The sequence below is a fragment of the Aplidium turbinatum genome, chromosome 10 (assembly GCF_918807975.1).
Source record: "Aplidium turbinatum chromosome 10, kaAplTurb1.1, whole genome shotgun sequence".
NCBI lineage: Eukaryota > Metazoa > Chordata > Ascidiacea > Aplousobranchia > Polyclinidae > Aplidium > Aplidium turbinatum.
Window position 1 is genome coordinate 25,160,260 of NC_137481.1, and position 26,334 is coordinate 25,186,593.

Sequence of the window (26,334 nt, forward strand, 5' to 3'; positions counted from 1 at the left end):
AAGAAACGAAAAAATAAAACCAATCAGGTTCGACAACTTTTGTAATTAATTTATTTGTATGAACTCGCCATTGGTTAGGCTATATACGTGGTTAGCTAATGCACTACCATTAGGTAACATGAAATATAATAAACTGCCATAAAATATATGAGCTAAAATTTATGAAATAGAAGATAAATCTCCTGTAAGAAGAAAAACTAATAATAAAAAGATCGTGGAATTAAAATACTTTTTGTCGCACAGAGGCGACAGAGAGCAGCGGATCAAGCCGCGGCAGAAGGTCCATTGATTCATGGAAGCTCGCAACAGAAGAGGAAATACTCGATTACACAATGGACATACATGAAGTTCAATCAATAACCGCTCTGTGACTGTGCGATCACAATGATATTCGACCGTGCACTGAAACACAAGAACAAAGCAATCAATGCTCCCAATGGATTCACTAACATGCAGCAGTGGATCAAATGCTACTCGCAGGGCTGCACGACAAATATTCAAATACATCAAGATAAACTTTTTTACATAAATATAACACTGCTGATGAACATGATAAGTTACGAGGTGGATGAGTGGGTAGGAGACGACCACACTACAATGCGAACCTTAGTTGAATAAAGACCATACAATGTTTCAATTTAATCTTCAAAGTCATCTTCCTCTTCAAGGAGCCCGATGGTGGCTTTGGGAGTGCGGTAGAGGACATAGTGCTGGATGATGAAGACGATGTCGAAGAGAATGGAGAACAATCCGAGCCCAAACTTCGTTGGATCACCGAAGATCAAATCCCACTCGTCTGCCACCAAGTGAGAGGAATGTTAGTAATTTAATTGAAGCTACTTAACCTTTCCCTTATCAATACCTGCCAGATCAGGGGTGTCGTGTAGACCGACCCATTGTTCAATTGATACAATTATCTCCCACATACCAAAACTGGTCACTATACAGTAACACGGGATCCATGGACAAAACAAATCATAAAAAGTATCAAGCAGAGAAAAAAGTTTTCTACTTTTGTTAATAAGTAGGCATCCTTCCATCTTTTCAGATGATGGTAGCACTCTGCAGGGCCTCCAAGAGCCCTGCCGGGCCCCAGTGCAGATGTTGCTGCCGGGCCCCACAGCGCGACATGTCGCGTGATATCTCACCAATCACAAGCAAAATTTGCGGTGCGCGTTCTTACAAAGGATAAATTAGGTTAAAGTATTAACACTCCATTATTTCACAAACAATGCACTATTGTAAATATAACTTTAAATTCACATATACACAAAGATAAAATGCTGTAAAATGCTAAAACACTACATAGTGTAAACTAAATAAAGCCTCAATAGCGTTGTCAGATATGGAATTCTGCCCTAATTTGAGGAAAAGTTTATAGCTGTTAAAAACAAAAACTTGTATTTTGGAAATTTTATTTAGTCCTGGGCAAAGATCAAAACCCTAACCTTTCCTAACTCTAACCCTTCCTAACTCTGGCAACACCTGATTGTAACCATGGCAACAAGTGGGTAAAATCAGTCATTTCGAAGATAAAAGTTGCAATACTATCCGACATGGCTGACATAGCATTGCAGATGTGTGCATACAGCTTTACATTAACATACAATACCATTTCTGACCTTGAAATCTGCAGAAACTAGGGGAGCAAACTTAGGATGAATGCATTGCTATTGTTCATGACATTAAAAAATACCAAGAAATACCAACTTCAAAATAAAAAAAAACATTTTATGCAAAATTGACGTTAATACGCAAATTCAAACATTTTATCGGCCCCCTGAACGCAAAAAAATGAAAATTTTGTAGTTCTAAAAAAGGGCATAGGCTACCCATGAGGGGGCCCCATTCGACATACGGAACTAATATAAAAACAACATTTTATGCAAATCGTTGAAATCAATCTTTTTATCGCGTGAATTTAGACATTTTGTCGGGCCCCCTTGAACTCACCGGGCCCCGGTGCAATGCACCGGTTGTCCACCCCTCTTGTGGGCCCTGGCACTTTGGGTACGGCGGCTTCTCATGTGGTTCAAGTCCAATCCTGGCGTGGCAGTCTCGTCCACAGTTTGGACATATGAAATCAGAGGAGTTCTGAGGCTGCTGTCTCTCTTTTCCTCTGTGCTCTAGTTGCTTCCTACGCCTCGACTGACCCTTTGCTAGACCTCTTTTTTGGTGTATGGCATACAACCCACCTATCGAGTAAGACTCTAAGCTCTAAGCTCAACTCAACCCACCTATCGCGTAAGACTCCAATGAAGCAGATAAGTCGTGACGGGTCAGCACCTAACTGGCCGGGGGCTGCCCGGCTTAAAGCGGGCGGTAGCTGAACCAGTAGGATTTCGGGGATCCTTCCCACTGTAGAAGACAACCCGTGGCGTCCAGCTTTTACGTCAATATTGCGTCTTAGCGTCAATTATACGTCAATTTAGCAATTTTACGTCTAGCTTTTACGTCAATTTTGTTAATAAAGTCCTTACTTAAATATCACAGCATTGATTTGGTCATAATGTCACGCCGATTTTACCTCGTTACTTCGCGCAATAAACAACACAGTGACTTTCAACGTTGCTAGTATGACCCAGCCTAAAACCGAACTCGGCACCACGCAAGAAGCGATACCAGCTGAGCTGACGTCAGACACCTGTTCAGTGCTGCAAATGCAACGGCACTAAGCAGCGTCGTCGTCATGTGAGCCTCTGGGGCCGAGGGTCTATCCTTTTACCACCCCAGATAAGCAAAGCAAAGCACGACGAGTAGAGCAGCTTGCATACCATTGTTATAAGATTGCAAAATCATTTGGAGGATACTCAGCGATCCTCCAGTAAAGTCGAGAAGGACGTTACCGATGCTCCACCCGACTGTGCTCTTGCGACGGTAATTCATGTACACCTGTGAATGAAATGGTACCTTCATTAGGGTGACGTCATACACACGCGAAGACGTCACGCACAAACGCTGTCTCGTTGCTGCTGAAGACATCACATGCTACTAAATCATGATATCGATGGTGGTTCCACGGTGTAACTTCCATTGATGACAAACCGAACGAGAGGTCTCGAAAGCACTATCCCCTCTGAACACGAGCACATCCCAGCAGTGACCAGCGAGTATGCATTGTTCGAGGCAAATGCAGCCATGAATTCACCATTGGTCAAAACTTCGCAAGCCGAAATGTATTACAAGCCCATTTCTTCTAATTCAAACCAGTGGCGTAATAAAAACATGATCGATGACTATAGCCTATCTCACCTGAGGGATGTACTTGATGAGCGTCACTCCAAGCTTAACGTATGAGAAGATCATGAGGTAAACCAGCCATGTTATCTTCCCTCCCACTGCGACGAAGAGGAGGATGATCATAGCCAGCCAGGCGACGCAGAGGAGAGATGTAGCTACCTTCGAGACTCTTTGACCACCTCTCTGGAGAATAGACGACAAGTTACAAATTTCACATGCAAACAAGTGGTTTTCAAATACAATCTGCTTTGTAACTTCGCACAAACCATCCAAGCATCGCTATCAGTAAATAATAACTTCGACTTTGGCTGAACAACTCATGGATCACGATATGCAGAGGGAAAATCAGAGAACTCAATGGTGAAGCAAAAAACTAAGTTCAATACAAATGCAGCGGACCTCGTATATGAAACACTGGATGATGGTGATGGCGGTCAGAAGGCAGGCGTGAAGAGTGAAGAAGACGTCGTTTGCCTCCACCGGGATCACTCCATCTTCATGCTCCTTGATGTACTGATCCTGGAAGAAAGCTTTCGGTTAACAGAGAACCAATGAGTTGGAAGGCAGGTAAAACAATATTCCTGCTGCCGAAGACGTTTGTGTAAAATACATTATATACTGCAACTGAAGGGTCCCACCATCAAAGTCCTTCCTCCAGGAGCAAACGTCACTTGTCCAAAGCGGAAAACATTGAATCAAATTAAATGTGCAATGGTAAAGTGGAGCTACAACACAAGTCCAGTTACATGTATCTGTGGCACCAAACCTCAAACAGCGGACTGCGACGTCCTAACCTAAACGATGATGGAGATGTACTTTACTGCGACGTCCCAAAGCTGTGAATTGAAGTTAGTCACAACATGGTAGCAGTGACACCTACAGATTGCAAGTATGATTTGTTTGGTACTTGAACAACCACACGCTGTTCTGAAGACACTTTGTAGCTTTCAATAAATAGACGGTCGGACCAATGTAAGGAGCTTACCTGAACAGTAGGAATCCAAAACAATCCAATGTTGTAAAGGCAGTATGCAATAAACCCGGTGATGTTGTAAGCCAAGTAGTCAAAATTGAGTCCAACGACGCTGCAATAGAATCATACAATAAGTGCTTTGAAGCTATCTCGCTCACAAAGTCTTACATTTTATAGAGACTTCATTCATCACTTCGACATGCCGTTTCACACCAACGGCCAACCAGCCGAAAAGGAAGTCTTTAATGCTTCTTGAGCACAAATCTCAGCATCTGGTTCGCCAAAGGTCATGCCAGGTCACTTAGTCAATACGTCGTCGTTCAGCTTCAGCGCAGTTACCTCTTTCGCTGGAAATTGAGTACGACTTGAGGATAGAAGGAAACTGACCAGGCCACAAAGTACATCCAGCCAACCACCTCGTTGATCACCTTGATGGTGTGGCTACGGATCACGTAGATACGCAAGTGAGAGTTCTTCTTTGAAATACTGAAAGTAATAACAAGTTGACATATTGTTTTTTTAAAACTACACAGTGAAACTAGCCTACTCTTTCCACAAGAATGTGTCACAGACATTCCGTCGCCCAATTCACACAAGTGCCATTAGCTCATTTGCTCATTAGGCCAACTCAGTCAAACAGATTGCTGCAGAAAATCTTTTGAAGTTCATTTAAACTGACTTCAGATAATAGCTTCATGCAGAGATGCCCAACCAACTGATCGTGGTCTACTTGAATCAAGGAGCGATCCCAAGGCGACAGCGAGGGGTGGAGGGAAAAATAAAAAGTTGTTTTTTTGCACTGGACTGTAATTAATTATCTGGTTGCCTTATAATAAATTTTGTAATCTGAATCGTAGCCTAAATGGTAAGTTTTGTAGATAGACTCTACTTTTACAGTACATGTGGCATGTTGTCAACTGGTGATATGCTTGTATTTTCATTAGCAGCAATTGTTTGTTGACGAACTCGCCTCGAATCAGCTAGCGATCACAATTTTTGCCAGCTGCGAATGAAGACGTGTGTAGGTTTGCGAGGAAAAGCTGATATTAGTAAAACCAACGTTGGGCATACAATATGGCATACATACAAAAACATATAACACATGGTCAAATTAAGATTTAAGATTTGTTTTCATTGCAGGTCTTGACTATTTCACCAGGTAAGAGGAACTGTCAACAAAAAACAAAAATTAAATTTTAGTGATCATAAAAGAATCATTAACGTTTTCCAAGCATACATTTATTCCATATTCTTCCACAAATATTTAGAGACATACAGAAGACATACCTGATCTCGGAAGAGCTGGAGTTGACAAGGATTACAACCTGACCTACGACTGATGTGTGCATCGGTACAGACATTGATGAGCTATTTTTAGCAAATGTGAACTGAAATACAAAAATACATTTTGTTCGTTTTGAAATTCTTCCAGGTATTCGTTTAAAGGAGTGGTTCCCAACCTTTTTGTTGTCACGGACCCCTTTAGACAAATTATTAATAATTCGGACCCCTACCTAAGTTTTGCCTGAAACTCAATTAACATACTATTGACTATTGTAATAATTATGCTACTCAACTACTGTACTGTGTCATATTGCATTGCCGCTATGACTCTTGCGGCAAATATCAGGTTAAACAGTTGCTCAAATAAGAAAATGAATGAATTGTTCAAAAAATGTCAGCAGTATTCAAATATTAAGGTGACCCAAAGTGCCATGCCGAAACTTATGAGGTAAACTTTGGTTGCACCGCATGCTTTCTATTACGTAACAGACGAGCCAATCCCGATTTGACTGTAATCGACATGCGTTGTGGTAGATGTAGTTTAAGGTCAATGTACAATTGTACATACTGTAGGCAGCAGCATAGATTTATTTTAATGCATACCGATACAGTTTATTCTCGCGGGCTTGAGCTTGACACATTTGCATTTAAAGAGAAATGAAAATAAAAAGATTGCTTTTCGTTTTTTTCCAAAATTCACCAAGGTAATCACGGACTCCCAAATGCTTTCTCGCGGACCCCCATGGTTTTTCGGGTCTGCTACTATTTAGTGAGTCCGATTCGGTGAGTCCGATTCGGTGAGTTCCTAACCTCTAACCCTAAAACGGCAATGATAATTAGGCAACGGTACCCGATAATTTAAAAAAAAAATTGAAAAAATCCCCCGTTAAGGGATCGGACTCACCGAATCGGACTCACCGAAACGGGCCATTCCGTGGTTTTTCAATGGCTTTTCTGCATGACGGCTATTACGTTTGAGCTAGAGAAATATACTGTAGTACAGACACCTATACAAGCAGTCTGAGGAAATTCTGCAGTTGTTCTCGATCTAATGAGAAACGCAAGGCTCACAAAACGCAAGGCTCACAATCTTGCATCACACAAGTGTGGATGCAAGATTGTGAGCCTTGCGTTTCTCATCAGATCGAGAACAACTGCAGAATTTGCACTTTTTGTGTGCAGCAGAAAAGTTATGAGGAAAAGTTTTGACTTTTTAAAGCTTGAGCAAGTAACACCATTGTTAGCATACGTTTAACGACATTCCGTTTTGATTGTAAACCGTGCCTGATAAAGGTTTTATTTGCAATTATTTGTGTTGTTCAGTACATCAGGGGATGCTTACTACATCAGGAGATGTTTAGTACATTGGAGCCCCCAATATATTATCAGCACAAATAATGACAAATAAAAACTTTATAAGAGGTGGCTTATATTTGTTGATCCGTAAACAAAATTTTTGTTATCCTACATTTTACAATATTTAAAAGATATATTTTCAAATAGGTCCGAATCCGAACCGAATCCGAACCTTTTGGGTGTTGAAGGTGGACCTCGGGCTGGAAGAATAACTTCATTGCAACATTTTAGGGTCTCTTTAAACAGATTTTCATTGGAAAAAGCAATTTTTTGTGATTATCTAAGGACCCTTGCCGTCTTCTCTGATGTGCGATCCACACAGCTACAGTACAGAGACACAATACATTTTTTCCCTTTTTGTTTGTGTCAGACAAAAATCCAAGTCGTGCTACATACTGCCTGAAAAGTGTTTCGGTGCTCGTATTGGTTGTTTAATTTTCGTGGTTCATCATCATCATAATCCATCGTCGGTTTGTTCCCCACTAGTGGGGGTGGCCGATTGTTTCCGCGCAGCAATTGTTTTAGAAACAATCGGCCACCCCCACTAGTGGGGAACAAACTAGTGGGGGTGTTCAATTGCAGACTACTAGTTGCTACTTGCCCACTAGTTGCATGTGAAATATTCATCGGACCGCAGAAATATTAAACTTGTCAAAATGGACCTTTGCTAACATTAGCTGAGTAGCCCTGCTGTACCCTTTGTCTTCCATTCAATCAAAAATCTTTCGATTTTTACGTTGCTTCAACGACTGATGACATTGAATCAGCGTAACAAAGGTGATTTCTTGTAAAAAAAAGCGATGGGAGTACGGTGTTTCTACACTGATCATGCGCAACTTAGTTCAAGTCTTACATCACAATGTCTGGCTTTGATCTCCGAGTAATATTGATAAGGCAAGGTTGGTTACAAAATTAGATTATACGAGTAGCCTAGGCTAGTACAGCAAGATGTAGCAAAAGTTGTTAAGTTTTGGTATTGTATTACAGTAAGAAAGAAAAGACCAGGGGAAAATCCACTTTCGCTCACATGACACGCAAAAATAAACCTAAAAAAAAGCCTAGGGAAACTTTGCACAGAAGAAAATAAGTAGCATTAGTGTAGAAGTTTTCCGACTCGTACCCAGCAGAGCATTGTGACGCAAGAAGCCACACGACCTCGTTCGGTGGAAGTTAATCAGTCATGCGGCGTAAGCAGCTACAAGGCGATTTGACTTTAAGCGCACATCGCTGGTCTGATGAAAGCTTTTGAGAGTGACTTCGCTGAATTTTTAAAAAGCCTTCTAAACCGTAGCTATAGTTTTCATATTATTATTATTATTGTAACTGTCTCCGCCGCCAGTGTAGCCAAATCGTTTGGCATCCGCTGGCTTCGATCAGTCTTTCAACAAGGTTGATAGGATCTCGATTCTGTTTTGTCCTTTGCGATGTTTTGCAATCGGTGGAGATGTGGTGTGCTGAGCAGGGATCCCAGGCCAGCTTTTCTGATGTCAGATCTCAGCAGTTGTAATAAATTGGTACGGTGACGTCCGGTTCGGCCTTGGTACTTTTTGCTGCCAATTATTGCAAATTCAAAGGCTTTCTGGGGAGGTGAGTCCTGGTGAAGTCTCAGAATGTGTCCAAACATGTTCCATCTCATGGTGGAAATCTTGCAAGACAATGGTTCACTGTTGCATATTTTGTAGAGATTTTTGATTTTGATTTTTATAGTTTTCAAATGGCGAAGAATTATCAAGATAAAGTGATTAAGCATGACGATCGACGCTAAAACTGGTGTGTCCGCCGTGAAACTTAATTTGTCCGCCGAGATAGCTTCTCAGACCGGACACGTTTGTCTGCCGTCAACAAAAACGAATTTCGAGGCCTGTAATACCTGTTTTTTTTTCGCTGAGACTTTTCGGTCATTTGTCCAAAATAACTTGATAAAATTTGGTCATTTTTTCTGATGAAAATATTTCCGTTCAAGTAGCTGATACAAACCAAAATTTGCACTTTCTGACTAGCTACAACAAACAAGTTTCGCTGAGAAACGTTGTCGTGTTTTATCTGAGAAAAGTTAGAACAGACAAAACGTTTCTTCAACGTTCATCAGCGAAACTTTTGTATGATGCAGCATTTAACCTCAAACGCATAAGTTTATCTGCAATTGAACAACGCAAGCGATTTCTTGTTGGAGTTCCCAACAAAGAAAGCAACCTGAATCCACATTCACGTATATATTTTTTTCAGACATTTTGACCGAATTGACTATACTTTTTTCGGACATTCTGCTAAAAAATCGGTCAATGACGGATAAATGACCGAAAAAAAAAACCAGCTTAATACCGCATGCACGAAAGATGTGAGACTTGAAAATTTAATGATACACATTACAGTGTAATGATTACACAATGTGATACAAGTGAAGTTTCTTGCACTTAACAAGATAAAGATGAATAATTTGGACGTATAATGTGATAAGAGAATGCGATACGACAAGTAACAATGATGTACTATAAACAGTACATAATAACAATGTATCCTACCTGATGAGGATATTTGACGACGTCAGTGTTCGCAGATGATGTGTGCTGATGCGTTGTGTTCAAGACAATCAAAGCATCTTCAGTCAGGACCGCCGATAGATCGAAGGATACATTTCTGTCGACATCAGGCAGCAACTGGATGTTGTTCTCCCATGTTAGATCAACTGCAACACAACAAGCAAGTTAACTTCAGCAAGGGCTTGTGGTTTTCAGTTCTTTTTTGTTAGCGTTTTGCTTATTTTGTATGTTTGAGAGACCCAGAGCTTCAGATATTACTCTACAAAACTCTAGTATGTGCACGTGCAGTCACGAGCCAATTAAATTTGTCAACCAAGATAAGCAGTTAAGCACTAGTTTTGGCCAAATCAAGTTCTTCCAAACATCCATTTCATCATGAGTTTCTGAACAATAGGCTTAAGATGAGGAAAGGTATGTCTATTTTCCAAAATAACAAAACATCATAAAACAAATTATAGGCCCACTCTCAATGAAAATATGTCAATGCATTTCTACGTTTTTACCAAATAACTTATCAGCAAATATAACGCTTTTGCCATTCCCATAAACAAACAATGGATACCTTTTTCTACCACTGAACTGTACTGAAAAGAAATATTCATTGCTAGACTTATGACTCAGCAAAAACCATCAACAGTCTGATTAAATCATTGATCAACTAATCATGAACAAAATTTTGTTGGTGCATAATAGAGATGTACCGATATATCGGCATCGGTGATATCGGCCATTTTTTGAGTATCGGCAAAATTTGGCCGATACTAAACATGTAAAAAAAGGTGTTTGCTGCGGATTTTCTGCAGAAGCAAAGATATAAATTTTTTAAAGTAGTAACTAACGTCACATTGATGTAGAAAAATAACAACCTGTTCAAATTTTTGATACCTCACACTCCCATGACTTCATGCGCCCACCTTTTGGCATTGTTTGCTTAGTGATTCTTTCATTCAAACAAAACGTTTCGTTTCAGCAGTTTTGCGTTGTTTGATTCTTAAGTTGTGAAGGAGACTCAATTTTTCCAATATATATTTATCATTTGTGTTTCTTTTTTACTCTCAGCAGAGGATAAAATCAGGCCAAGACTACCCTGGTAGCAAAAATGTATAATTTTGCATCGTTTTTACGTTGCTAAATGTTTAAAAAACCCATGTAACTTGGTTGTTTTTAGTAGGCTGGTTCTATCAGTTTGTGATTTAATTTCCACTTTTCGTTGTAATAAACTCACCAAGCTTAAACAATGTCATGGCAGAGTAAGTAAGCTCAAAATGAAAGCAATGGGACTACGAATCCTCACTAAACTAATCAATAAATGGTCTTGTTGCCCCTAAGATGACAACCTCATTGTGAACAAAGGAGCGTTCTTCCCGGCTATCAGCACAAGGCTGAGCACTCACTAGTACAGCGAGCTGTTGCGATTCGCTAACCATAACGGTGTAGCTTCCACGCTAGCCATTTAGACCATCCAATCAACTACAATTATGTTTCTCGGCAGCCGTTTTGTAGCAAGAATTGAAATGGCAAGGATGCCAATCTTTGTGTTCACCTTCAGGCATGTCTTTAAGTGTCCTTCTAAAGACACAGCTGCATGCTCTTGAGGGGTGTCAAACCGGTGCCTTTTTGATATCCATTCCAGAGCTCTCACCACTCAGCTATGCAGCCGGCGACCAAAACTGGTGATCTTTCCCGTCTCTGTCTAATTTGAAGCCATCAAGAAAAAAAATGATGGCAACAGTACATTACGTATCGATAGCGTATAGGTCGGCCAAACCAACATGAAGTAAGAATGAAAGGAGGTACTTTGTACTTGGAAAATAAGAACATTGGATAAATGCAGCTTCACTTGTAGGATTTTACTTTAGTGCAAAACAAACAGATACTTTATACTAAGCCTTTTTGTTTCTTGGTAGTTGAGTGTAGCACTGTAGCAAGAACTGACAGTCAATCACTGTCAATATTTGCTACACTCGACTGCCTAGAAACACATGATTTTTGAAAAAGTCTTTATACATGGATTGGCTGGTGTGGACTGTGGAGGCTACACAGGTATGGTTAGCGAAACACAATGTCTGCTGTTCTATAGTGAGTAGTCAGGTAGTGCTGACACCAGGAAGATTGCTCCTCTCAATCACTATATAAGTATTTTTCTTGTTTCAAGAAAAAAAACAAGCAATTTAGAATTTTTTTTGGGCAACCCAACTTTGGGTCACGACCGTAGCTTGAAAATAACTGGCTTAAATGTCTGGTACCAGTATGACCACATTCAACAAGAATATGAACAAAATTATTACCTGGTATATTTTTATTGAACTTGATTTTTTCACATTTTCCCCAACCAATGACGATCATGCTAATAATCCAAAGTACTTTTGATAACATTATGTATAAATATGTGTGAATGACTTACAGCTATATCACATTAAAAGCAATGAACAACTTCTACACAAAAATAAACAAATAACATTAATACTTCAAAAGAGCGCTCACTGCCAAGCGCAATGTTAAGCAGAGCCAATTCAAGTATGAAATCACTATAATCAAAGTAACATTTAACAGCTTGTTTCACCCTTTGTGAAATTGTCAGAAAGTTCTGAAATACATGCAAACAGAGAAACCGGTAATATTAAGCAAACGTCAAGTTAACATAACATTACCATTACCTTTATATACTGATCTCTGCTTGGCATAGCGATGTTCTATTGTTCTTCATAGAGTAGCCAAAGTTAATCTTTTCTAGATTCACACTGGTGAGATTGTAGCATTAATACAAAGTACTCAACTAGAGTAGTTAGTGATTTTGTTTACTTAAATTGGCCTGCAGAACATTGACCACTTTTTTGTGGTACAGTATTAAAACCATTTATCGCATCACTTTGGGGATCTGAACATTCTGTTGCCGGCGACCTGTCGCTAGACAACTGGCTGTGTGACGTTTGGCACCGTTTGTGCACAACTGCGGCCAACCAGTCACAGGAACATATCAGAGCAGGGTACATTTTACCGTTAGACTACCGGTACCGTATTTGTGGCAAATTCTACCTTATCTACTGGGCATATATATCTCGATTGTCACAGATACTTTTGGTTACCAATGTTTAATTCTTATCACAGTTTTTTTCAGTAAGCACTTGCTGTGATGCAAAAGTGACTCAACATGTACTAGTACTGTACTTCAAACACTGTTTGAACTTCGGAATGGCCCGTTTCGGTGAGTCTGATTTGGTGAGTCCGATCTCTTAACGAGGGATTTTTTTAATTTTTTTTAAAAATTATCGAGTACCGTAGCCTAATTATCATTGCCGTTTTAGGGTTAGGGGTTAGAGGTTAGGAACTCACCGAATCGGACTCACCGAATAGTAGCAGACCCTTTGAACTTTGTGGCAAAATCATTCAAAAGGCAAACAACATGTGTTTGGGCAATACATTTGATCATTGACCACATATAGTTTAGAACAGGGGTCACCAACTGGCGGCTCGCCACGCTGTATCGCTGCGGCCCGCGGAAGGTATCAGCGTACAAGTATAACCAAAAATACTTTTCTTGAGGAGTTAAAAAAGAGCACGAAGGCAACAAAATCCTTTCTGGGAAGCATATTTTCGCTTTGCATACGATTCCACCGACCGACCAATCAGATTATAGTTCTAGGTGGGGGTTGCTTAAAGTTATTCCAATGCGATGTCCAGCCACATTGACCCAGTGGTTGATTAAAACTAGAGATGTACCGATACCAATATTTTGGCCGATACCGATCCCGATATCACTTTTTTAGGCCGATACCGATACTGATACCGATATTTTGGCCGATACTTTAGTGTTACAAAAAGAAGCAATTTTGGTATTTGCAAGGAAATGTATCAAATGCTAAGTTTTATCTTATTTGCATAAAACTATTAAAAAAAACTTTGGATTGGCATAATTTATTAAAGATTCAAGAATCCAATCTCAACCACATTGTTGTGTCATAATAGTAGGTTTTAGTAATGAAAGGCCACCGTAATTGAGGATTGGGGTATAAGGGAATAAACATTACATCATAATTGGGGCTTCTGAAAAATTAATAAAATGTTTGCGCAAACTCTCCAAATAAGGCTATCATAATTGATAATAAGATGTAAAATGTAAACCAAGTGATTTGTGTAGTCGTACAAAAACTACTCGACAAGTAATGTGCAACCTAAGGGCGTTTGGTTGAAAAGCTTTTGCCAGGCCAAGACTACCCAGGTAGCAAAAATGCACAATTCTGCATCGCTCCCACCCCGCCAAACGCTCAAAAAACCTGTGGAACTCGGCTGCTCCCAGCAAGCCGGCTCCACCAGTCGGCAATTCAACTTGCACCTTTAGCCGCAACAAAATCACCAAGCCCAAACAATGTCACAGCAGAATAAGTAGGCCCAAAAAGAAAGCAATGGGGCCACAAATCCTCAAAAAAACAATCAAAATGGTCCCGTTGCGCCCAAGATGACAACCTCATTGCGAAGAAAGGAGCGTCCCCCCAGGCCACCAGCACAAGGCTGAGCACTCACCAGCACAGCGAGCTGCCGCGACCCGCCAACCACAACGGTGCAGCTTCCACACTAGCCATTTCAATTCTTGTCGATGTCAATTCTTGCTACAAAACGGCTGCCGAGAAACATATAGTTGATTGGATGGTCTAAATGGCTAGTGTGGAAGCCACACCGTTATGGCCAGCGAATCGCAACAGCCCGCCGCACCAGTAAGCGCCCAGCCCCGTGCCGACAGCAGGGAAGGACACTTCCCCCCACAATGAGGCCGCCATCCCAAACGCAACAAGACCACTTATGGATTAGTTCAGTGAGGATTCGCAGTCTCACCGCCCCCACCCCGAGCCCACCCAATCCGCCACGACATTGTTCAAGCCTGGTGAGTCCACCTCAACGAAAGGCGGAAACCAAATCACAAACTGACAGAACCAGCCCACCAAAATAACCAAGCCACACGGGTCCCTCAAACGTCCAGCAATGCAAAAACGATGCAAAACTACACATTCCCGCCACCTGGGTACTGGGTAGTCTTGGCTTGGTTTTACCCTCTGCTGAAAGTAAAAAAAACACAAATGATAAACATTGGAGAAATTGAGTCTCCTTCACAACTTAAGAATCGAACAACGCAAAACTGCTGAAACAAAACGTTTTGTTTGAGTGAAAGAATCACTGTAAGCAAACAATGCCAAAAGGTGCGCCCATGAAGTCATGGGAGTGTGAGGTATCAAAAATTTGATCAGGTTGTTATTTTTCTACTTCAATGTGACGATGACGACATTGACGTTAGTTACTACTTTAAAAAATCTATATCTTTGCTTCTGCAGAAAATCCGCAGAAAACGCCTTTTTTACACGTTTAGTATCGGCCACAGTATCGGCCAAATTTTGCCGATACCGATGCCGATACCGATACTCAAAAAATGGCCGATATCACCGATACCGATATATCGGTACATCTCTAATTAAAACGTCTGTTTTTGATTTTCTGTGAGCATAGGGTTGCTTATTTTAAGCTTGCAAATATCATGTAAACACTAGTGTGCGTTCCGTTATTGTGTTTCACGAGCAGTATTCTCTTTATGCAAGTTTTTGTAGGCAAAATAGGTCGGTGTGCCAACTCAATTTATAATTAATAGGCAAAATATGGAATGCTACCATTAGAGCTCGACCGATATATCGGTCAGCCGATATGTATCGGCCGATATCAGGTGTAGCCGATATATTGTATCGGCTATTTTTCGCCGATAAACATCGGCCAGCAAAAGCACACTTAAAACCAGCCATACATGCCTTTAGAAGAAACACAAGTTGCTCAAACGTGCTTGCAGAGCACGAACAATTGTTGCGAGAATATAGTTTCCTGCCTATTCTAGTGCGCGCATCTAGAAAATGTGAATACTATATCCCTTAGGTTCCATTCAAGCAAGAAAACTTTCGAGTTTTACGTTGCTTCAACGATTGATGTCATTGAATCAGTGTAACAAAGGTGAATTTTTCGCTAAGAATCGATGGGAGTACAGGTGCACTTCCACACTAACCACGCGCAACTTATTTCAAGTCTTACGTCCAATGTCTGGCTTTGATCTCCGAGTGATATTGATAAGGCAAGATTCGTTACAAAATTAGATCATACGAGTAGGCTATGACAGCAAGATGCAGCAAAATTTGTCAAGTTTTGGTATTACAGTAACAAGAAAAGGCCTAGGGAAAATTCACTTTCTCTCACATGACTTGCAAAAATAAACCCAAAGAAAAAGGCCAAGTGAAACTTTGCACAGAAGAAAATAGTAGCGTCATTGTAAAAGTTTTCCGATTCGTGCCCAGAGCATTATGACGCAAGAAGCCACACGACCTCGTTCGGTGGAAGTTAATCAGTTATGCGGCATATTGAGCAGCTACACCTACACGGCTATATATATATCGGCCGATATATATCGGTATCGGCCTAAAAATTTCACAAATATCGGTATCGGCCTGAAAAAGTGATATCGGTCGAGCTCTAGCTACCATACTATTCTCGCAACAGCAACAACCCTGATAGCTCAATTGGTTAGCGCGTCACTTCTGGAACGAAGAAACTTCAAGATCAATAGCAGCACTGGTTCGACTCTCGGGGTGTGCGCTTGAGCAACGCATGTTAAGGACTGCTCTCCATTCAGCGGCATCTAATGGATGGAATAATTCCCCGGCAAAAAGACTTCAACAATCGGAAACTTCACTCTGTCAATCTCGGTGACCGGGCCTGCGTCAGTGATTCAAAGCCTCTACAAGCATGCAAAACTGTTAGGATTAAGCTCTACAAGAAGCTTTCCCGGTCCGAGGACAAAGATTCAATCAATCAATCAGACAAAACAAAAGTTTTCTCTCTCTACCAGTCCCACCTTAATTCTTTCCTCATTTAAAAATTGCATTGTAATGATTACTAAGCAATAATGTCTTACAGCAAGTGACTTTTGACCAGTTCATCATAAGATAGCAAGCAGTGTTACCAGCGCATCAGGACTTACAGCTCATTTATTCGTCATTTCAGTGGATTTTTATATCTGACCATCACAGCAAAAACAATGCACGTCCAGTGCCGGATTAAGGGGGGGGCGGACTGGGCTGAAGCCCAGGGCCCCCACTTTTGGGGGCTCCACCTCAAAGAAAGAAATCTACTAATTTTTTTAGTTGCACAGCTGGAGATTACTGCTTTAATTCGTATCTCAAACAAGCAAGGGCGGCTCACCCATATGTGCTGCAGTGCTGCAGTACCCCTGCCCAGCCCCAGTTATTCAATTTTTTTTTGTTTTTTTAACAAAAAACATATTTATTTGATACTTTCATATCCGAAAATGGTATGGATTACGGGTCAAAGTTATGATAATGCTGCCAATATGAGTGGCAAGTATAACGGTCTTCAAGCTCTTCTGCGCGAGAAATGTAGTGTAGCTCATTATGTCCCTTGCACAGCACATTCACTTAATTTAATCGGTAGCCTAAATGTCCTATAGAAACATGCCGTTCTGCCGCTGAGCTTTTTGAATTGTTGCAAAGCCTTTATTCATGGCTCGTCTCGTCTACTCATCGTTGGCAAGTCCATCGAAAATTCCTAGATAGTTTGCCTGTTTTGAAGACATTATATCTGATACAAAATGGTCAGTTAGATATGATACAGTTCTTCTTCTTTTATCGAGTCTTCTAAAGTTCGTTGATACACCACATATTGACACATTCTTCCGCAACGGAGTTGTACACTGACAGGTCCCACCTACTGCACCGGGTGGCAAGCCGAAGGCAAACAAGAAGATGATCCGCTGCATAGGCGTAGCCAGGGGGGGCGAAAAGGGCCATGCCCCCCCAAATTTCCCAAGTTTGGATTCCGAAGTTGAGCCCTTTGTTGAAAATATAATAAAGTTTGTAGAAATTTATATCGTTTTCCAAGTCATCTGGCTATTAACACCCCCCAAGGACTTGTTTTAGACACACAGAAAGACACCAACAAATTTTGAAAATCGTAAATCGCGAAAAATTTACGCAATTTACGTTTCTTTGAACTAATTTGTGGAAGCAATTTGAGATTGGCTTACTCTGTTGGGTTTTTGTGTAGTTATTGAGTTTTTGTGTAGCTGTGTTTTTAGTGTTCTCTAATTTAGCCGCAGTTTTTGCCCGTTCGTGTGTAAGAGCTATCTTTAATAAATTAATAGCTGTTTATCTGCTAATAAATTTCATACAAATATTACCCTAAAAGTGTTTCCAGAAAGCGCTATAATCCATTATTTAAGTGTAATTTTTCAAAAAATTTCCGGGGGTGCAGGCCCCCGGACCCCCCTACAATACGCGTGCCTTCGGCACGCTCTTACCCCCCTACCACTTTTATTGCTTCAACCCACCAGGATACGCCACTGCACATCAAGTGGCGATGGCTTTAAATCAAACACTTCTTTGTTCTCTTCAATTCATCAAATATTTGGCCCCCCAAAATTTTTTTTCTGGCTACGCCACTGGTCCGCTGTTTGGGGCTCGGTGCCACAGATACATGCAACTGGGCCCGTGTCGTAGCCCCACTCCACTATTAATTTTTAGCGAAAAATGTCACTTGATAAGGGCCCCCACTTTTAGCTCAGCCCAGGGCCCCATAAACCCTTAATCCGGCCCTGTGCACGTCAACATAGCAAAGGTCGAGAAAATGGTAGAAGCGACAAAACGCGAACGTTAAAAAGTGCTTATGACTGAAATAAGTTATTAAGTTGAAAGAAATTTGGCATGGTCGTGTAGCGTCCTGCCGTTTTTCTTAGCCTATGTGTTTTCACGTCTTATTACTGTTGTGAAACCTGGAGGCCTTTCATCCCCTGCAGTTCTTCTGTAGGACATTGTGTCGCTTATAAGAAATTTGAAACGCTAGGAATTAAGTGTTTGTGCAATTCTTCATGTATTTGTGTGCTTTTTTAGGAACTTGGAATTCCACCTATGAGTTGAGCGCATTCTTGCTACTGGCGGTTTAACATCAACGACACGTAGTTTTACGTCTTCTTAGCGTTGTAGCTTACACTATGTTGCATGCCACAGTGCTTTTGTATATCGTGATTGCAAGCGTCGCTCAGGGCATTCCTATTCTAGCGTTGAAATTTCATTAGTATGATTTTTTTTCCAGTCATTCAGTAGGCTACTATTCTTTATCAGTCGTTGAGTGGTGACATCGTTCAATCAGTCCACCATGTTCTATTCGTAGTCAAGCCATGATTCCAGTTCAATTGCAGTATTGGTCTAATTTATGAGGCATGAACTGATTTGAGTTCTTTTTGAGACCGAGACATTTTGCAGTTGCAACCCTTTAAGTTATAATGTGATGGTTAAAGATTTGTTTCTACAATAAATTCAAGAAGTCTAGATATTGTTCTCTGGTCATTCCCAATCCCACCGCTCTACCGCGCTCACAATGTTGCTGTAGGTTAAATAGCCTACTCAAAGCTAGGTAAGAGCAGATAGTCTGGATCAGGACTATATGGCCTATGACGTCCCACGGGCGTATCCTTAATGGAAGCAAGGAAAGCATTGCTTCCCTTGTCAAAGTTGAAAAAAGAGAAGATGATATTTTTCAGTAAAACGATTTCGTAATTTCTTTACCTGAATATGAATTAGAACAGTTTCTAATTCATGTCCGCGTATGATTTCACCTCGGTCGCATCCCTTGCTCTCGTTTCTAATTCATGTCCCCGTATGATTTCACCTCGGTCGCATCCCTTGCTCTCGTTTTTGCTATAAGAAGAAAGAAAGGAAAAAAGCAGCTCAAAGCTTGCGCGATTTACGTTTCTTTTAACTAATCTGTGAAAGCAACTTTTAAATTGCTTATTTCTCGAATATCGTAACATTACCAGATGAAACCATATTCACCATTGTTAAATACATGTTCGTTACTTGTTTAAATGCTCGTAATGTAGCGGATTAGAACTCATCCGCTACAGTCCTTTTACACTTGCTATTTTTCGGGCTACTTTCAGAATTACGTTTGCTACAATTTATTAAAATCCGCTACAAGTCATAAAATATATGTACATTTTATTATTTTTAATAGAAACAGGTAAATATACCCATTTGACTGTTTTGTCTAATAATTTCCTTGTTTTGTATTATTTTAGCTTTAAGACCTTTTCATAGTCTGGCAACTCTGCTCTGTTGAATGATGTGCTAGTGGGCTATGTCAATGCTTCTCAACCTCTGGGTCGCCGTTTCATTTGACCGGGTCACTGTAAGATGTGGTGATAAAAGATAATGTCTCTTGAGCAAAGTTAAAATTGCCTACCACTACTTTAGTCTTCGTAATTGTCATTATTCAAACCACGCCGTAGGTTTCACCCGACGATTTTGCCATACGCATTTTGCGGTGGAGTATACACAACAATACACACTAGACTAGTGAATTGTAACAATTAATTGCCTCAAAAACCACACCAAACAAATACAGGTAATTGCTAAAATTGGGTCTACCGATAAATTCAATCGTCAATTACTTAAGCTTGTATCGTTTATATGTTCACTTTTTGTATTGTGACGGCTTTGACGATGTCCAGCTTGTCATAGAAAGGCACTTAGGTTCATTGATACGAGCAGGCCCGGATTTAGGGGGGGGGGGGCAGAGAGTGCAGGTGCCCCGGGCCCCCCGACTTTTGAAGGGCCCTCCTACGTGGAAAAAATGTGATTTTGTGTTATTATTATTTTTTCTTTCACCATTTTAAAGTTTCTGCAAAATGCTGTGCAGTGCTGAATTAACGCTACGGTACTATAGACCTGGAGGTGTTTTTCGCGCCGTAGGCGCAAAATTTTTTTTTTGCAGGGGGGCCCCCCATAAAAAAGTGCCCCGGGCCCCCATCAGCTAAATCCAGCCCTGGATACGAGAATTTGATTTGATTATCCCTAAAAATGCAAAGGATTTGGAATGGATGCGCAATCCATTTGCTATTGATGTTGATACTCTGCCTGAAAACTACCAAAGCATTTTTGAGTTTCAAGAGGAGTTTATTGACATTCAGTGCGACAGTGTATTGATGAACTGTTTTAAGAAAGAAACCCTTGGTCAATTTTGGACAAAAGTCAAGAATGAAAAGACTGTTGTTGACACACACGAAGTAAAAGCTCTCCGGCCATTTGTTACCACCTGCGTTCAGCGCTCACTCACATCAAAACAAAAGGAAATCAGAAAAATTGTCTTCAGCCTGAAAATGACATGAGATTGGCAATGAGCAAGATAGCTCCAAACTTTGACAAAGTTGTTGAAACAGCACAAAGTCAAGGCTCACATTAATGAAATTCGACATTTTGTTATTATTTTAATCGTGTTGTATATGAGTGTGGCTCGTTTTTTCATGCTTACAAAACGTTGTGTGAAGCGTAGTTTTAGAAATAGGGTCGCCAAATCTTCGTTATTAATTTAACCTTAATATTTGGGTCACCACAAATAAAGGTTGAGAAGCACTGGGCTATGTCATGAGAAAACCTAATAACCTAATAATAATCGTGTTTTTATTTGTGCCCATTGCGATAACATACAGTAGCCTAGCCTACACTGCGATCGCAGATGAGATACAACAGACTACAGGAAGCAGCGAAGTGACATATAGTCTTCGAGTCAGCTGCTCCCCTTAATTTGATTGCCATTAAGTGTCTTTGCCGAGACACAGCAGCGTGCTCTTGAGCGGTGTCGAACTCACGTCCTTTCAAACGTCGCGCAGACGTTCACACCACTCGACTACGCAGCCGACGGCGCTGGCTGTTATGGTTATAATATCGGCCTGGTATGAAAAAGTTTGAGCCAAATGTTGGCTTTACACTGTTATCCTGACTGGATAGACTTTGGCATAAAACAGTAGGCCTATATGCGAGGTCTAGGCTAGACTTGCAGTGCCGGTCTTTGAGGTGTGCGAACCGTGCGATCTGCAATCGCACAGGGCCCGCAAATTAGGGGGCCCGCAATTTACTCTGGGGACTCGCAATTTCCAATGGAAAAATTCAACAAGTGAATTCAACAAAGGAATTAGCAACAAGAAAACATACTCAACGAGTGCAACCTATTTCGTCCCCTGAACATTTCGTACCCTGAAAAGATCGAGAAAAAAACAACAAAGCCGAAGTCGCTGATCGGAGTTGCCGCAAACATTTCAAAATTTTTCTTGATCTTTTCAGGGGATGAAATAGGTCAAAATTTGAGTTTGTTACACGATTTCAGGGTACGAAATCGGGTAAAATTTTTTCAGGAGACAAAATGGGTTGCATCCAGACTCAGGCGCGGATCTATGAGGGGCCTCCCCCCGAAATTTTGTGAGAAATTGTTGAATGGTTTGATATGCTTCTAAACAGCTGATATTAGTCCCACAGCGGACTTACAACTCCCCCTTTGGCACGCGTGTGACGTCACGAGATTGAGAATGATACTTTTAGTCTCCATGTCTCTAAAACAAAGTGTGCCTAATTTTAAGCGAAACTGCATTAAAAGAGTGAGTTTTGCCAATACCAAACATTCAAACATCTCAGCCAAGAATTATCAACAAGAAAACATAGAGACTTAGCTTTATTACCGAAAAAATGCCGAAGAAAAGATGATCTTATCCTTTTGCTATGCCACCGGACAGCACCATTTTACAGGAATATTTATACCCATATTTTTGTTGAAAATGCTCTCAGAATGCACCAAATTCAAAGTAGTTTTCAAAATTTTCTGGGGGAGGCCCCCCAGACCCCCCGCCGCTGGGTGTCGCTTTTGCCAAACACGCCGTCGGGCTTCGCCCGTCGGCCGTCAAAACCCCCCAAATTTTTGGCTACGCCACTAATTGTTCATAGGCAATCTGTTTCATCTTTTTCTTACTTTTTAATTCATTTTCAAATTTTCTGCCCCCCCCCCCAAAAAAAACTCCTATATCCGCGCCTGTCCACACTCAACATACAGACATAGCTTCATTTCCGAAAAATGCCAAAGAAAGCATGATCTTATCCTTTTGCTATGCCACCGGACAGCACCATTTTACAGTAATATTCATACCTAAATTTTTGTTGAACGTGCTCTCAGAATGCCCTAAATTCAAAGTAATTTTTCAAAATTTTCTGGGGGAGGCCCCCCAGACCCCCCCGCAGGTACCTTTATTGACGTCTTACGTCATATGGACTATTGCTAGAAATAAGCAAAGATTGCATCACCTTTGTCACACCTGTGAAGCATTACATCATCGTTAAATCTTGAATTACGAGATATGGTGTAAGCCAGATTTAACAGGTGCTTGAATAGCTTCATAATGCTTATCATTATTACGTCACAGAAGATGGTTAAGTGCGTTTGGAATATTGCAATCTATTCTCTCATTCCTAAAATTGTTGCTTAAAAAGTTGGTCGCATATTAAAACGGTTTTGTTTGTGCTTATACCAACTAGACGAAATTTCCGTCTTTATCTCAGTAATTTGTATTGTAGTGACAAGTTTTAGTGGGTATACGGTGTTTCTTTCATTCTTCGACAGCCTTGAGGCTATTTTTACAAAAATACAATTCTTGAATAGACGTTTTCAGAAGAGTGTTTCTTTCGGTCATTGCATACAGACGAACGGATCCGGGAAATTTATGTTACAAATTTCCGACAAAGAGATTATGGTTTACCGTTGTGACCAATATTAAGGCCTGTAGCTTATTAAATGCCACCGATTCATGTATAGCCACGATTCAAACTTTGAAATGTTTGGAGCGATGATCAATTAAATTATTTGTTTCAACAGCGCCATATAGCCTACAACGAGCCAATAAAACACTCATAACACTACATTGTGAATCGTAGGTTGCATCATAGCACAATCAGGATGACAGCACAAGACTATAGGCTAAGTGGTCATCTAGTCAATCACCTCCCCATGAAAATTTATTTGCCAACGCACGTAAGGCACGGACACAACTTCAAATGGTATAATACAAACAAATCTGGTTAAAATGATAGCCTACCGTACGAAAATTGTTAGGTTACAAATTAAAATTTCATTCCAATACAGCAACAATTTCTGGTACAAAACTCATCTTTTAACTTTCATCTTATTTTCGCTTCATTCCCAATTACGTTTCTGCTGTAAACCATGTTGTTAAGATGCAATGGTGGATAAGTCTTCAAGTTCAACATGTTTCCAATGTTGAAATCATTTAGGCTATACAAATCTGCTGCAAGCGTCAAATCTGACAGCCCTGTTTTAATAACTTCTCGACTGGCAGTAACTTTCAGACCGCGTATACGCGGTCCAGAAGTTACGATAACTTTCAGACCGCAGTAACTCCTGGACCGTTACACCGGCACTGAGACTTGATTGAAATGAATTTTGGCTTAAGCAACTACAGCAGTAGGGAGCTGTAGCTGAGTTTTGGTGTTCTCTAATTTTAGCCGCATTTTTTTCACGTTCGTGTGTAAGAGGTAAGAGCAGTGCTGTATTCGTACAAAAAGCAAATCAGGGTATACTGTCATATTTGATAAAATGATAAATAATACACAACTTGCAAAATACTAAATCTTTATTCTACCATAACATGAATTATCAACATCAAAATTGGCCGAGAGGTACAAAATTGTTTAATTTTTTATGAATAGCCTACATTCTAAACAGCCTGCCGAGAGGAATCTACATCTTTATTCTCTTTACAAATTTGGGATTTAGTATCCTTATAGCTGATCGATGGTTTGGCATTTGGCAACTATAGGATCTTGCACATTTTTTAGCAGTAAATTGAGCCACAGGTGGTCCATTGCAATTAAGTTAGTAAACATCGAACAGCCCACATTATCAAGAAGCAAAGAAGCTCTTGAACCTGTGATAATATTGTTCAATAAACTGAAACCACGTTCACATTCTGCTATAGGCTAGAACAAGGAAAGTTGAAATAGCTGTCAAGAGAGGCTTCAAATCATTGGGCACAATTTCAACTTTTTCACTAAAGTCTCTTAATCCTTGGATTGACTGTATTTCATCAATGTCAAAGCGTCTACAAATTCTTCTTCCCTCTGCTTCTCCATGACGCAAATTTCCTTCTAACATTTTTTTCAGGTTGCAATTTAGCAATAGCCTATCAACCAGTAGCTGACCATTGTCAGTGTCGGCACCTATAGTGCAAAGTCTTATTTGATCTCTACTAACAATTAATGTTTTGAATGAATTGATGATAAAACTCGCAGAACGGAATTAAGTTCATGGCACACCCGTGTAGCCAGCCATTGGTCCTCACTCCTCAAAGGGTTAATAAGTAGTTAGTTAGTAGTTGTCAAGAATCAGTAAGGATAGCATAGGCACTGTCTTTCGAAAACCAGATGGTAGGCCTATATTCAACGTTTGCAGACGTTGGGTCGGTGTGGAAGTGACAAGTTTTGCTCGTTGGGGTCTTTAAAATTATTTCTCTATCAACGTAATTTAATCCCAAAGTACGCTTGACATCTGTAAGACATTTTCCTGGGTAGAATTCAGGGGCGTATCCTCAATGGAAGCAAAGCCAGCATTGCTTTCCCTATCAAAATTGAAAAAAGAGACGATAATATTTTTCAGTAAAACGATTTCGTAATTTCTTTACCTGTAGGCTATACGAATTGGAACAGTTTCTAACTCATGGCCCGTATGATTTCAGCTAGGTTTTAAATTAAAAAAAGTTGGAAGCTTACGGAAGCAGAGATTCCGTACAGCATCCATTGCTCTCGTTTTTGCTATATGAAGAAACAAGTGAGAAACAAAGGAAAAAAGCAGCGCAAAGTTTACGCGATTTACGTTTCTTTTAACTACTCTGTGAAAGCAATTTCAGAATTGCTTGCTACATTGGGCATTGTACCGGTGCGTAATGAGAAAATCTAAGGCGTTAGGGTTATATCTGCCCCGTAAGGAAAAGCTTGAGCCTAATGTTAGATTTACACTGTTATCCTGGATACTACAGCAGTAGGTAGCTGTAACTGAGCAGTTAAGCTGAATTTTTGGTGTTCGCTAATTTTAACCACAGTTTTGCCCGTTCGTGTGTAAGAGCAACTTTTAATAAGTTAATAAATGTTTTATCTGCAAATAAATTTTATACAAATATTACCCTAAAAGTGTTTACAGAAAGCACTATAATCCATTACTTCAGTGTAATTTTGCAAAAAATTTCCAGGGGAGAGGCATACCCTCGGACACCCCTAGAATACGAGTGCCTTCGGTACGCTCTTACTCCCCGCGAATTTTATTGCTTCCCTTGCTCAACCCACCAGAATACGCCACTATAATTGGATTTCCGCAAGATGATGTTGTTTTTGCTTGTTTCTGTCGTTGTTTCGTATCGTCAAGTAGTAGCCTACGCCTAACTATTTTGTAAATCGTGCAAGGCCTGGTGCTATGAAATGGCTTTGTGGGGTTTTCTTCGACTGTCTTGGTCTTTTTTGCAATGAGCTAAACGCATCAAGATGTGTTACCCTTACAACCATAGCCGTAGGAGAGTAAAACATTTTGGGAAGGGGAACGAAATTTGCTCAAATTTTGTCTTTGCGTACCGTAGCCTATATATTTTCAAAAATGCAAACTTACTTACAATCTCTGTGGTAGTGCAGTCTCATAACTCTACAGCGATCAACCTGGCAGTGCACGAAAATACACGCAACAAAACGTAGGCCTAGGCTACAACAGCAGAACAAGACTCGTCGTCGTCGTGTGAGCCTCTGGGGCCGAGGGTCTATCCTTTTACCACCTCAGATTCACGATGTTCCCGGACTACACTGGAAGGCTACTAGAGAGCAGCCAGTCTTTGGTGTCATCATCCAAGACTAGCAGACCTTCCACTCCATTACGTGATGGGATGGTGTCGGCGTCGGATCGTTATTACCTATCTGAGTCTCAAATGACCCAGCCTGTTAAAGGGCATTGCTTTATCTTTCAATTTGTACATCTTTCTTAAATATGGTTATGAAACAAATCACCGTGTTGCAAGTTCACTATTAT

General features: G+C 40.5%; 1 protein-coding gene and 1 long non-coding RNA gene across 3 annotated transcripts; one reads left to right on the forward strand and one right to left on the reverse strand.

The window, feature by feature from the left end:
* Positions 1–34: 34 nt before the first annotated feature.
* Positions 35–11,824, reverse strand: LOC145778223 (cystinosin-like). Of its 2 annotated transcripts, XM_082589681.1 has the most exons (10): positions 11,682–11,824; positions 9,376–9,539; positions 5,501–5,601; positions 4,553–4,699; positions 4,226–4,325; positions 3,640–3,759; positions 3,253–3,423; positions 2,775–2,892; positions 606–796; positions 35–402 (listed from the first exon to the last, which is right to left on the reverse strand). In XM_082589681.1, exons 1-9 carry the CDS (start codon positions 11,767–11,769, stop codon positions 639–641), a joined length of 1,167 nt encoding a protein of 388 aa, XP_082445807.1. In that variant the 5' UTR covers positions 11,770–11,824; the 3' UTR covers positions 35–402; positions 606–638. The 2 variants fall into 2 exon arrangements, with proteins under 2 accessions (XP_082445807.1, XP_082445806.1); XM_082589680.1 differs by having other exon boundaries at positions 35–796.
* LOC145778224 (uncharacterized) lies at positions 785–5,532 on the forward strand. The gene is made up of 3 exons (XR_014290424.1): positions 785–806; positions 4,391–4,677; positions 5,482–5,532. It is a non-coding gene; the product is annotated as an uncharacterized LOC145778224 (long non-coding RNA).
* Positions 11,825–26,334: the final 14,510 nt, after the last annotated feature.